This window comes from Dama dama, chromosome 14, assembly GCF_033118175.1.
Source record: "Dama dama isolate Ldn47 chromosome 14, ASM3311817v1, whole genome shotgun sequence".
Lineage (NCBI taxonomy): Eukaryota > Metazoa > Chordata > Mammalia > Artiodactyla > Cervidae > Dama > Dama dama.
In genome coordinates this window covers 23,727,314-23,741,559 of record NC_083694.1, presented here as the reverse complement: position 1 = coordinate 23,741,559, position 14,246 = coordinate 23,727,314, and the positions used below count along the sequence as shown (strand labels likewise).

Sequence of the window (14,246 nt, the reverse complement as noted above, 5' to 3'; positions counted from 1 at the left end):
CATCTGCTTTGTCATCTTTCCATGGACCCAACTGAAGTTCACATTCTGACCATATAGGTCTGTTTCCATCACTGACCTCCGCTTTTGACATTTTTCTTTTCCAGGAGTCATCTTGCCTGGGTTCAAGAAGAGTGGAACTCCAGGAAAAGCTGGTGGCCAAGCTTTCACTTCAGCTACTTTTGGGCAAAAAGGAATTGGAAGGATGATAAAACTTTGGCTTGTGAGAAAGCTTTGGTAGCTGGGTTATTATTAGGAAAAGGTACATGTTTTGTTTTCCTTTTATCTAGCTATAGCTTTTAGGTGATTTTGAAATTGCAATGTGGGCATTCATGCTGGAGAAATAACTGATGAATAGAAAAATAATCTTGAGTTGGGGGGGGCCAGTGATCTGTTGCTAGGGAACTGTGGATTAGAAACAGTGATTTCATACTGTTGATTGTCGTTGGTTTTTATGCTCTGATTTGAGTATCTTTTAAGAGCTATTAAGATAAAGGATGCAGACTGTTTTCACAACAAATGACCATTTGGCTGTGCTATAGAGAAAGTTGACTGAGATTGTCTATAAGAAATAGAAAAATATTCTTTATTGATTTCATTTTTAAATGACACTTTTATGTTCTATTAACTTCCCTGTTCCTGTAACAATGAGTCATTTCTTCCCTTATGAAAAGAAAAACATACCTCCTATTAACTTGGCTAAAAATTTTCTTAAAGGGAAATTGATCTTTTCTTTGGGGAGTATCTTGGCTGTTAAAGCTCTTACCTGCTTTCTACCACTGAAATATGGAAAGGTGGCCAGTACTGAAATGAGACTTGTCCATCTTGTCCAGAGATGAAGGAAGGAACCTCACAGTGGCCACAAGTAAGCACTGTGTGGCCAGGGAATTTAAAGTGCTCTAAAGAGATTCTTCAGTATAGTTTGTGCTAATTTGGAATTTGCATTAGTATTCTCAGTTAATGTTTCAGATGGTTACTAAGATTAGCCAGATGCTGATTTTGTGGGAGGGAAAGGGTTAATAAACACGAGTGTAGTTTTAAACATTTCTCCCTGATATACTGACAAGACACAAAAATGTGATTTGGACTGTGATTTCCAACTTTATGAGTATAAAGGTGTCTAGTACAGATACCAGAATGTACCTGTGTTTGAGCGGGGTCTGAAGACCTGGGTTAACTTTCCAATTCTGTCCCTTACTCGCTGCATCACTTAGGCCAAGCAGGTAGCCTTTGGGAGCCTTCTGTGTGAGTTGGGCAGTGTAACAGCTGCCTGATTTGCTTACAGGATTGTTGTAAGCATCACATGCAGCTCACGTTAAAGTGCTGCGTGAGTTCTAAAGTATCCTGCGAATATCAGGCATAAAATGCCTGAGAGTGGGCTCACTGCTTCCATCTTTCAGGGTGTTAGTGTGGGGGTTAAGTCAGTCTGTCGGGAGCTGAGCTGGGTTTTGTTCTTGGTCTGGTTACCCTCATTACACCCTGGATTTGAATTCCCACCGTCATCTGCCTTTGCTCTGTGCTCGGAGCAGGGTGTAGGGGCTGCCTTCCTCCCATGGGCCACTCAAGGCGACTAGGCCCACTCCTCCCTGGAGGGGCCTTTCCCTCCTGGCCATCCAGGCTGCTCGGCTGTCATGTGACTTCAGCTCGGGCAGGCTTGAAGTTAGGAGATTGTAGTTTATTTGGCTTTTTCTCTGTGTTACGATGGGAGCAAAGTTCTTTCCAGCTTTCTGTATTCTAGACAGAAGCAGAAATCTGTATTTTGTTTTTGCTAAAGTGGCAGATACATTTAGAAGCACAAATTATTAACACTGCATATGCCACTGCTTCCCAGCTAACAAAATATTAGCAAGTCTCACATACTATTTTCAGGGATAATAAACTCATTACTGTAGGTACAATATATATCTTAGCAATTTCCAGGAAAAAGGAATAGATGCAAGCTGAGACTGTAACAATGTTAATTTTTTATATGTGATTTATGGTCTCGTTTATTAAATAGAAAATCCCTTATAATACTCAGCTTACATTTTTCTTACAGGAATTTGACTCATGTCTCTCAGATACTTAACTAGTGATCCTGTTAGCACTGTTAGAGTATGAAAAGCAGGTAGAAGGTCTGATGAGCACCTTTGGCAGAGCTCCTTGATCACCTCTGGCTGCCTGCTAGATGGTGGGAATAAGAGATAATTTTTGATCTCTTCTAACCTAGAATTTGTCTGTCCTAATTCTTCACATCAAGGTTTTCTACAGAAGACTTTCTAATTGTTACAGATACCTCTGTGACTGTTTCACCAAGTTGTCGAGAAGGAAGCTATTGTAGTTTGCTTCTGGAGAAGGCTTATTTAATATATGAATGTGATATGCATGGGCTGCCCTGGTAGCTCCTGCAATGCAGGAGACCCTGGTTCGATTCCTGGGTTGGGAAGTTCCCCTGGAGAAGGGATAGGCTACCCACTCCAGTATTCTTGGGCTTCCCTGGTGGCTCAGATGGTAAAGAATCTGCCTGCAATGTCGGGAGACCTGAGTTCGATCCCTGGGTTGGGAAGGTCCCCTGGAGGAGGGCATGGGCAACCCCCTCCAGTACTCTTGCCTGGAGAATCCTCATGGACAGAGGAGCCTGGCGGGCTGCAGTCCGTGGGTTCGCAAAGAGTCAGACATGACTGAACAGCTAAGCAGAGCACAGTATGATATGCGTATCAGCTTAACTAAGGTTTGGGAGGGAAGGTAGAAAACAAGCTGAAGTATATGCTTTAATCATGATGGATCAGAAGTATTTTTGTAGGTAGGAAGCAGTCCATTTCCCTGGTGACAGTGCTGAGAATGAGCTTAGACATATCTGCATAGGTAATACAAATCCATCTGTTTATATAACCAGCAGTGTGCCAGAGTTGAAGCAGAATTTTTACAATGTAGAAAAGCACCTGAAGAATTTGGTTAAATGTTAAAACTTTTTGTTTATTTTGCCTTGATTTTTTTTTTTTTTTTTAGGTTGTAAATATTTTCGGTATATTTCAAAGCAAGATCATCAAGTGTTAAAGAAGAAAATGAAGCAGATGAAGAAATCAGTGAAAAAATACAGCATTGTAAATTCAGGACTCTGATACTGAATTTTAGTTATTTCAGATTAGTAGCTACAGAGTAGTAATTCAGTGATAGTTTTAAGTGTATTTATTTATTTGGTATTTTAAGGAAGTAGTTTATTTGACTACAAAAAGTTTGTATACTTTTTTATATATTTTTTTACTATCAGTTATAGCTAGAGGAAGAGTCTCATTTGTTCTTTGTAAGTACATTTTTCCCTTTTGTACTGTTAAATGTAACATTAAGTAATAATTCAAATAAAAATATATTTGTTTAATCTGAGAATATAGCACTACAGCAGTTACTGCAGTTTGCAGCTGATTTGCCTCTGACCATTGTGTAATAAAATATAACTTGTGGGACTATTAAATGAACTTGTATTCTTCTAGATGTTAAATGATCCACATTAGGTTGAACACCATGAAGAATATATTGGTGATCAGTTCTGTTGAGGAAACAGAAGAATTTAGGAGAGGACTCCTCCCCTTTCTCTTTTGGTAATGAGACATGGCAGTGTGGGGCTAAGTGACCTCTGGTAGAGAGGGACCTTTGACTCTAGAGGACTCGTTTGGGCCAGAGAGGGTAGAAGGCCTGCTTGCTTTCAGCTGGCACTGGCCTAACTCTAAAGGACTCCAGCTCTGTTGGGCCACTCGTTTCCCTGGCACAGCAGTCAGAGACATGCTCTAGAACTCCTATGTCCCTCTGCTTTCTCTTAGAGACCAGCTGCAGCAGTGGATGGCTGGACAGTGGAGAAATAGTGTGTGAGCGTCACACAGGAAGCCCAATGGGGAAGCTTCGCTCAGATGCCAAGAACGACTTTCCTGGAATATGAGTGTTTTATAACATGTAGTAATCGTTGGAGTAAGTGCTTCAAAACTGTCTTGGCTCATGTACATTTACTGTTCAGATAACTAGTATTTGAGTTCCTCGAAGCTCCCTAACCTCAGGGCAAGTCCAATATTCAGATGGCAAACCACACATTTCTCCCGTTGGCTTACGTGTGTGATCATATACTCAAAATCCTGTTTTCTGCTGCTATTTCCTCACTAAGCTTGAAAACGAAAGTATTAGTCTCTCAATTGTGTCTGACTCTTTGTGACCCTATAGACTGTAGCCCACCAGGCTCTTCTGTCCATGGGACTTCCCAGGTGAGAATACTGGAGTGGGTTGTCATTTCCTTCTCCAGGGGATCTTCCACCCAGGGATTGAACCCCGGCTCTCCTGCATTGCAGACAGATTCTTTACCATCTAAGCCACCATGGAAGCCCACTGTTGGCTTATAGTCCTACTAATTTCAAACCGTCCATGAGAAAATTAGTAGACAAATTACACTTTGTCAGTAATTTAACTTGATATTTTATACTTCATAAATAAATGACCATCAACAACTAACTACCCAACTTTATACTATATATGTGAGACAAGCAGGTACCCAACAGAACCAAAGTAAAGCAAGTGAAAGCTACCAGTGACTAGGGTTGGCTTTACCACTGGGAGGCCATGCTTGGATGGTACAGAAGTTCCATATAAGATTAACCTTGTAGGGATGTCCACATCCCATCTACTCCCTGACACCTTTAGTCAAAAGCTCTGAAATAGGATTTATGAATTCTCCTGATCTCTAGCAGGATGGAGGTGAGAATGAAAGAGAAATGAGTACATATGGTTGGTTATCAAATGTTTGTATCTCATTATGCAATGAGAGCAGTGTGAATCAACTGAAAATTTCTTAAGCCCACTAAAAGCCAGTTTCATGAATAATAATGGCTAAAGTTTACTTTGGGCTTCATATTTTATCATCTCATCACTGCAATCCTATGAACTATCTCCTATTTTACCAAGAAGGAAAGTGGAGTAGTCATAGATTAAGTAACTCATCCAAGGTCACAGCTAGTAGGTGTTGGCATCAGGACTCTAAATCAATCAGCATAGTTCCAAAGATCACAGACTACCTGTGGTATGTGTACCGCCTACTAGGTTAGTCAGTGTTTATAGTCACCTGCAGAGCCCTGAGCTAGGGATCAGGGAAAAGAATACAGGGGAACCATCGCCTTTCCCGTCTCCTGGGCATGGAAGGTTCCCTCTCTGTCCTCACCAATCCCTCCCCTGCAGCCTCTTGTCAGATCACTGCATTGTTTGATGATCTTTGTACGTCTGTCGTTCTCAGTAGTATATTATCTGGGCTTCCCTGGTGGTTCAGACAGTAAAGAATCCACCTGCAATGCAGGAGACCTGGGTTTGATCCTTGGGTCTGGAAGATCCCCTGGAGAAGGGAATGGTAACCCACTCCAGTATTCTTGCCTGGGAAATCCCATGGACAGAGAAGCCTGGCAGACTACAGTCCAGGGGTTGTAAAGGGTCAAACATGACTGAGCGATTAACACTAATAATCTCCATATCACCAACACCTAACAGAATTTCTGGCTTATTAATATTGAATAGAACTGAATGAACACTTATGAAAGTTATTGACTGAGTGTGCCTGTCCCATAGGCAGTAATATTTTGGTGAATTTCTGCCAAGTGCAGACCTCAAGAGACTGTTAGGTTTGAATCCTGGGTTTATCATAAGCTTTCATAGTTTCTTTACCTATAGAATAGAGACAAGTAAAATTATTGATATATTTTTAAAAAACCCAACTTTTATACATCATGATGGAGTGAGCAATATCTGGGCTATGACTTGGAACATTTAAATTTTTGTGCCATCTTTTTCCTTCACCTAAAGCATGACCCTAAATGTTTCATGGAATCTGAGACTGAAGTCACTTGTCCGTACATTGGTAATGGAATATCTGCCCTGTTTAACTAATAGAGTTATTGTGAAGATCACCTGAGATGAAGTGAGAAAATGGTTCATACACTATAACACATGATACAAATAAGGGTTATTAATACTTTCCCTAAGCTCAAACACACCTGCTCATTTTCAGATTGTTAGAGAAGGCAGATGCCAGAGAAAGCAGTAAACATTGTATGAGAGGTTACTGAGCTGGAACACTGCTTTTTATGTTGTTTCCATTCTATTCCATGACCTGATTCTGAGATAAACACCAGATTCTTAACCTCATTTTTAAAAGGCACTTGTCTTATGAAACATCATGTGCATGCCAGTGTGTGGGTGCATATATATATTTTATATATATAAAACGATATATTGAAATCCTAACCCTCAGTACCTCGGAATGTGACTTTATTTGGAGATCGGGTCTTTACGGAGGTAATCAAGTTAAAATAGGATCATTAAAGTGAGCTCTAATCTGACTGATTTCTTTATGAAAAAGGGAAATTTGGACACAGACATGCACAGAGAAAGAAAATCATCTGAACACAATGACAGAAATCAGGGTGATGTATCTATAAAGAATGTAGAACATTGCTGGTAAACCCTGAAAAGCTAAGGGAGGGGCGTGGGCCAGATTCTCCCTCCTGCCCCTTAGAAGGAACCCACCTTGCTGACACCTTGATCTCAGACTTCCAACCTCCTGAGCTGTGAAACAATAAATACTTGGTGTTGAAGACCCCCAGTTTGTGGTACTTTGTTATAGAAGCCCTAGCAAACTAATACAGTAATTTTTAGAAAATACCATGTTTGCTTCGAAAGTGAGAGCTAAAATGATTTCAGATGCTTGGTCTGGGCCCAGCCGTGGTTCCAGGTTTATCTCCTAGGCCTACCTCACAGTCAGAAACTGTTGTCCATTCTTCCCCACCTGTACCTTCAATACCCTGCTCAACCTTTATGATTTTTTCTTTCATTCCCTCAAGCCTGATGTCATCTCTTCCTCCTTGGAATCCTCTAGCAGTTTGTTCCTTCCTTACTATCTCAGTATAATGCGCCTTGTATTATTTAGACACTTATTTTAACGTTTCTTCTCAGAGCATAAACTTCTTGAAAAAGTTTACTTCATGCATCAGTTTTCTGTTGAACATTTCTCTTCCAGTATAATCCTTTGCACATAATCATAAAAACCTATGAATTGACACTGAGACATTTGTTATAAAATTAATTACTGCATCATTATTATATAACCAGATGTATCATGTAATTATATCTAAAATATTATGCAGTCCCACTCGAAACATTGCATATTTTAATAATCAAAAATTCATGCTCTCATTACTTCTGATGGGACCTGCAAACCAATCTCTCCCTGCTAATTTTATAATCACTGCCCCAAACAGTAAGATCCAACTTGAACTTACATAGATTTGTGTTTAATTATGTATAAGTTTTTTAATGTTTAGCCATAATTCTGTAAATAGAATCATTAAAATTATTTTCCAAAAAGGAGGCATTCCTTTGGACTCAATTTTTTTTTCCTGGCAAAAGGAAAACTGACACAAACATCAGTAAAGAATCAAAAAGTACTCTTAGGTCCTACATGGAATGAGAGAATGCATTCATTCTCGTACATTACAGGGCAGCTGATCCCCTCCCATTTCTAAGAAGGTCTCAGGGCTGTGAATTCACTGGCTGAGGTCGGTCCAAGAGCAGTTCCTCCCGCCCAAGGCTTCCCAAGTGATGACATTATCTGACCTTTGAGCAAACAACCCTGTGGAATCAGCACAGTTGCAATGAATTACAGATGCTGTGTTATGTATGTTTTAAAAAGCGACATTCAACAAGGTATGATATTGAGCCATACCCATGGGAGAGCAGGGCTGTGCTGGGGAATCATTCTAATGAGTCCCTCTTCTTAACTTTTCTCATGGTTATAAAAACGTAGTTTAAAAGCTACTCTGGGCTTTCATAATCCAAAGCATCGTGAGCACAGACTTGGCCAGACTGAGGCTCAGTGTCCCTTCTTGGTGATGCTCTGGCAAAGGCTCTTGGTGGTGAAGGGGGTGCCAGGTGGGGAGCCCTCCTCCATCCAGAAGAATCTTTGACTTCATCTGCATTTCAGAGGGCAGTGTTTGCCAGTAAGGACATTTCAGGGTGGAGTGAACTTGTGGAAAAAACCCAAAGGAAAGTGAGCTTAGGTACCAAATGTCTCCTGTGAGCCTCAACTCCTGTTCATGCCTCCATTTGGGGTTGAGTTTTGGATTCTGTGTACTTCATCACACATTCAAGAAATATTTGTCAAAGGCCCATTGTGTGTAAGGGACATGTATAAAGCAAAACTTGCTCGGTCGTGTCCGGCTCTTTCTGATACTGTGGACTGTACCTCGCCAGACTCCTCCATCCATGGAAATCTCCAGGCAACGACACTGGGCTGGATTGCCATTTCCTTCTCTGATAAAGCAAAATGTGTATTAGTATTCATCTGTGCTAATGTTGAAACACATGCTAAGTGAGGAGGGCTGCCCCCCCAAAAATACAGATTTGACAAAAATAACCCAGATGTTCTGTGCTTCCTGATGAAACCATCCCAAAGAGTCCTTGCTGATGCCTTGTTTACACTAGGTGTGAACCTCTCCTTTTCCTTCACCATCTCCTCTTTTTTTCAGTTTTATTGAGCTATAGAACTATATGTTTAAGGTGTACAGCATAATAATTGGACTTCCATACATCATGAAATGATGCCCACGATAAATTCAGTGATGATCCATCATCTCATATAGATACAAAGTTAAGGAAATAGAAAAAAATTTTTTTCTTGTGGTGAGAACTCAAGGATGACTCTTTGAACAACTTTCATATAAAACATATAGGTGTTAATGTTATTTATCATATTGTATATTGCATCCCTAGTATTTGTCTTACAAGGAGGAAGTTTGTACCTTTTGACTGTCTTTATCCAACTCCTCATTCCCCCCCCCCCATAACCATAAATCTGATCTCTTTTTCTGTGAGTTTGTTTTTGAAGTATATTGATCTACATATAACACTATATTAGTTCCTTTTACATAACGTAGTGATTCAATATTTCCATACATTCTAAAATGATCACCATGATAGTTATGACTCACCATCTCCTCTTGATTCGTGAAATGTCCTGTCTTCCTACCCCTCAGAATACACACCTTTCTGGGTCTCAGGAACTGCAGGGCCCCACTGCCTGCCCCACCTCGCCTCCGTCTTCCCGGATCCCCACCCCAGTTCCCCGTGTTGCTGTTGGCACGAAAGGCGCGCTGGATCACCGCCTTCCAGTGTGCTGTCCAGGACCACGTCCTGTGTGCTGTTCTTGGAGATCCTGATTGCTTAGCTTGGGAGCGGGGCTGTAAACAAGGTGGGAATTTCCCATAGGAATTCTTTGCAGTTTTAATAAACTCAGTTCATCTGCCGTGGACTTCACTGTACCTTTCTGCCGGCACCTGGATAACTACACTGCCAGCAGGCTGTACCAGTTTCCTGTTTAGGGGACTGGAAGGGACCGGACGCTGCTCACCGCTTTCACAGGAGACAGCGGTCCAGCTCCCAGAAGGGACATGGCTCAGAAACCACCTCAGTGAACCTTCAGAGGAGAGAAGAGAAGGAAGGAAGAAAAACACAGCGGGGGCGGGAGTGAGGGAACCAGCCCGGAGCAGGAAGCCAGCCTGAGCCGGCAGTAGCCGGAGTGTCCCTAGAGCAAGATGCTCAGAAGGTCTATTCCCAGGGGTGGTTGGAGTTGGAGGACCCCCTGGCTCCTTACCTCTCCTCGAATTTTCTGTCTCAGCCTCATAGTCTTGTTGGGCCTGGTAGGGCTGCTGCAGGGACACCCCCAGTGCCTGGATTACCGGCCCCCCTTCCAGCCCCTCCAGCATCTTCAGTTCTGCTCTGATTATGAGTCCTTCGGCTGCTGTGACCAGCGCAAGGACCACCGCATTGCTGCCCGGTACTGGGACATCATGGAATACTTCGACCTAAAGGGCCACGAGCTGTGCGGCGGTTACATTAAAGACATCCTCTGCCAGGTAGGCCTGAGCAGGAGCCCAAGGGAAGGTGGGGGGGCCAGCTTTGGAGGCTGGCTTCCAGCCCCAGCTGATAGGATGCTGGTGAGGGTCTTGGGGGGAGGCTCTTTGGGTGCCCAGCCCTTGAGAGAGACTCACCTGTGGCTGCCTTCACCTGGGGCTTTGGGCTCTGGACTGGCACACTGAGGTGGAATTTGATTCCTAAAGCTCTCCCTCTGGGGTTCTGCAGGCCCTGGTGTATTATTCACAGAGCTCTGGGGACAGCTGCGGTCTGGGACCTCCCTGCAGGGCTCTGAGAGCTGCGAGCTCCCGTGGGTACTCACAGAGCGTGTGGATGGAGTGGTGGCATCTGTTGGGATGCAGTCCTCGGCTGGGTCATTTGCACCAGGGGCTCTCTGGTGTGATGAGGGGGGCTCTCCCCAGCTTTCCAAACCTGGCCTGGGAGAGCTTCAAGCTGCTCAGTGGCAATTACTCAGAGGTTCTGCTTCTTCCAGCTCTCTAGTGGCCAAAACCCACATCCCTGGCAGACATCACCTCTGTAGGGCTCAGCCTGAACCCATGTCGGATGCTGGCTGCGGACACTGACTTTGTGGGGAGAGGGGGTCAGGGGTGCTGGAGAGAGTCTAGTTGGAGGGCAGATGAAAGAGGCTGCCATGAGGAGGAGCGCTCCAGTGATGGGTTGGGGGTGAGACAGTAAACCCAGGCAGATTGGAGACCCTCCCGGGCATGTCAGCGCAATTACTTGGCTCTCCCACTATGATCCCAGAGCCAGCTGGCCACCCCACCTCCCCTTGAAGTGAATGGAACAGAACCCAGCCCAGAAGCCAGCCACCTGGGGAGGCATCGCCCCAGGCTGTCCTCTCTCACCTCGGGCTCCACCCTTCAGCTGTTTCCTAGAGAATTAACTCTGGGATAACCATCTGGGCAGAAGCCCGGCTCTTATGAGCAACGCTGAGACTCCATTTCTGGATGAAGTCCCCAGATAAAAATGTCTCCTCCCTCCCTCCTTCCTTCCCCTTCCCTACTGCATGAGGTTTCAGAAAGCCAAATTCAGCAGCTCTCCTCTTTCAGGGATTTGAGGAATAAGAATAACCTACGCATCTCCATAAAGGAAAAGAATGTGAAAAAGAATATACGTATGCATAACTGAATCACTTTGCTATAGAACAGAAATTAACACAACATTGTAAATCAACTATGCTTCAACAAAATTAAAAACAGGGAATACCCTGGTGGCTCAGTGGTAAAGAATCCGCCTGCTAATGCAGGAGACACGGGTCCAGTCCCTGATCTGGGAAGACCCTACATGCCGCAGAGCCGTCTCCGCACCACAACTATTGAGTCTGTGCTCTAGAGCTGGGGAGTGGAAACTACTGAGCCCACGCACCCTAGAGCCTGTGCTCTGCAACAAGATAAGGCACCGCAGTGAGAAACCTGCACACCACAACTAGAGAGTGGCCCCCACTCTCGGCAGCTAGAGAAAAGCCTGTGCAGCAAGGACTCAGCATAGTGAAAAATAAGTAAATAATTTAAAAAAAATGAAAAGCAAAACAAAATGACTTACATGCATCTATTAATATTTATGAAAATTCACAATTTAAATTTCTTCTCCCTCTTTCTTCGCCAAATTTGTAGTATGTTCCCAGCAAGGATTCTGCAGGCAGCTATTAGGACCCCCATTTTACTCATGAGGTTTTTTTTAAAATAGCATTTATGTATTTAGTTGCGGCATGTGGGATCTAGTTCCATGACCAGAGATCGACCCCAGGCTCCCTACACTGGGAGCGGGGAGTCTCAGCCACTGGACTACCAGGGAAGTCCCAGAATTAGGAGTTTTGGTAGCTCAGCTGGTAAAGAATCCACCTGCAATGCAGGAGACCCCAGTTCGATCCCTGGGTTTCAAAGATCCCCTGGAGAAGTGAATGGCTACCCACTCCAGTATTCTGGCCTGGAGATATTCCATAGACTACTATCCGTGGGGTCGCAAAGAGTCGGACATGACTGAGTGACTTTCACTTTCACTATCAAGGTCAAAGAGCACCGCACAAATCCAGAGGCTCAGGCTCCAAGTCTCGTGCCCTTTTGATCACACCATGCCAAAGTCGACTTACAACAGCCCTGGCCGATCCACTAACTGGTTCCCTGACCTGGGGCAAGCATAAGCTCCAGCAGGACAGCGACTTTGGGCATCTCACTGTCAGCAGCCCCAGTGCAGAGTACAGTGCCTGGCACCTAGGAGAGATTGTTCCTGGGCCTTTGTTTTCTAAGACGGAAATGATAGTTCCTGAGCTGATTGAGTAGAGGCAACTGTGCAGATTCTAAATGATGCCCAACAGTGTGCCTTGCGGGTGGTTACTTGTCCATAGCCTCCTCTGTTCCCGGCTATTTCATCCTTACTTTTGTCTTCCGTCTCTCTTCTTCTTTCCATTCCCCAGAAGTGGACAGGTCAGTCAGGTGGGACTCAAAGCAGTTCATCTGGCTTTTTGTCAGCAGCTCTGATAAGTCTCCTAAATCGAAACAGCTTTGGGAGAGATGCTGTGAATCCCTGGGCTCGCTCTTCTGCTCTTCCCGATAAAAGTCTGCTACTCTGCAAATCTGCAATCAGGGTTGAAATAAGAAAGAATGGGGAACTCAACCTATCTGAGAAATGCTGCTGATCCCTCTCTTTAGGTGATGAGAGAACAGACGTGAATGAGACAGCCCTGGGCTGGCAGGTGCCAGGGGAGGCGTCCGTGATCAGAAGTAGGTTCCAGAGTAGACTGTGCCCTACTCTATGGCCCCAGCCACCTGCTTTAAACTGGCCTTTCTGGGCTTCCTTGGTGGTCCAGTGGTTAAGAATCTGCCTGCCAATGCAGGGGGCATGAGTTCAATCCCTGGTCCAGGAAGATTCCACACGCAGCAGGGCAACTAAGCCCATGTGCCACAGCTACTGAGCCCATGCACCTTCGAGCCCGTGATGAGAGACACCACCGCAGTGGGAAGTCCACGCACCACAACTAGAGAGTAGCCCCTACTCACCCAACTAGAGAAAAGCCCACGCAGCAACGAAGACCCAGCGCAGTCAAAAATTAACAAAATAGAGCAAACAAAAACGGGCCTTTCTTACTTTCCTGATCGCAGTTGCCTCTGCCTTTCATCGCTATTGAGTTGACTGTCAGCCTACAATATTCTATTTTCCTCCTAGAAAATGCTATGACTTAGGGAGGTCTGACTAATGGGTACTCCTTTGTTCACAGTCCTTGTAAAGAGCAGTTGTATGGCCCCACAGCCACAATTTAAATTTTTGTAGCTCCCAGCATGGCGCCGTGTATATATTAAACACTTTAATATTTTTAATAAATAAGGGAAGAAATCACTACTTGCCTAATCTCTGGGGATGATACATTGCATGTCATTTTGATAATTTTAGTTTTAAATTATAAAATATTTTGAATGGAACTTCCCTAGTAGTGGTTGGGACTTTGTTTTTCCACTGCAGGGGGTACAGGTTCCATTCCTGGTGGGGAACTAGGATCCCATACACTGCACATCTGCACAGTGTGGGAAATTTTTTTTTTAACATATGGAAAAGCACAGAAAAATTAAATAATTAACATGACGGATTCTGGTGCCTCAGATGTAAAGAATCTGCCTGCAGTGTGTGAAATGTGGGAGACCCAGGTTCTATCCAGCATCGGGAAGATCCCCTGGAGAAGAGAACGGCAACCCACTCCAGTATTCTTGCCTGGAGAATTCCATGGACAGAGGAGCCTAGCAGGCCACAGTTCATGCGGTCACAGAGTCGGACATGACTTAGTGACTCTCACAGATCCAATACTGAGATTCAGCAAACGTAAAACTTCTGCCACGCTGATTCAGATATGCAAAAAGAAATTAAATCTTACAGATACAGCACTTATAATTAAAAAAAGGGAAAGATGGAGACATTTGGTACTACCTCTTTTTTTTTATTAAAAAATTGATCATTTAACAAAACTCTATATGTCAAGAACAAAGTTATAGTAAATCCAAGAGAATTTTTCCCCCTTTCTGCTTTCCAGGAGCATTAACTGGGTAGAAAATGTGGGTCCCAAAGAAGAGCTTTCTTTTTCAGTAGTTGGTAACATGAGCTCCAGAATCCTGGTTCTTCCCCAGACCTGTTTCCCCTCTTTTTGCTCAAAACGTGAAGGTGATTAGAACATCCACACAGGTATGACTTTAAAAAATTAAAATAAGTATATTGCATCAAGAGGGAAATATTTTTGTAATAAAATCAAAGTGAAGTCAAGGTTTAAAAACTCTTAAAAAAAAAAAAAAAAGGTCAAGTCCTTGAAAAGAGAGAAATTGATTCCAACCCCA

General features: G+C 43.7%; 2 protein-coding genes across 8 annotated transcripts in view; both read left to right on the top strand.

Annotated features, from left to right (window-relative positions):
• The window catches only part of TAF1A (TATA-box binding protein associated factor, RNA polymerase I subunit A), a 31,784-nt gene extending 28,336 nt beyond the window's left edge, over positions 1 to 3,448 (top strand). For all 7 annotated transcript variants that reach the window (XM_061160078.1, XM_061160080.1, XM_061160082.1 and 4 more), the window contains 2 exons: positions 105 to 259; positions 2,986 to 3,448. In XM_061160078.1, the coding sequence (XP_061016061.1) occupies positions 105 to 259; positions 2,986 to 3,098 (268 nt within the window). In that variant the 3' untranslated portion in view covers positions 3,099 to 3,448. The remainder of the gene's footprint in view (positions 1 to 104; positions 260 to 2,985) is intronic.
• Positions 3,449 to 9,590: 6,142 nt separating this feature from the next.
• Positions 9,591 to 14,246, top strand: part of HHIPL2 (HHIP like 2) — a 29,881-nt gene continuing 25,225 nt past the window's right edge. The window contains exon 1 of the mRNA XM_061159764.1: positions 9,591 to 9,911. Within this exon, the coding sequence (XP_061015747.1) occupies positions 9,591 to 9,911 (321 nt within the window). The remainder of the gene's footprint in view (positions 9,912 to 14,246) is intronic.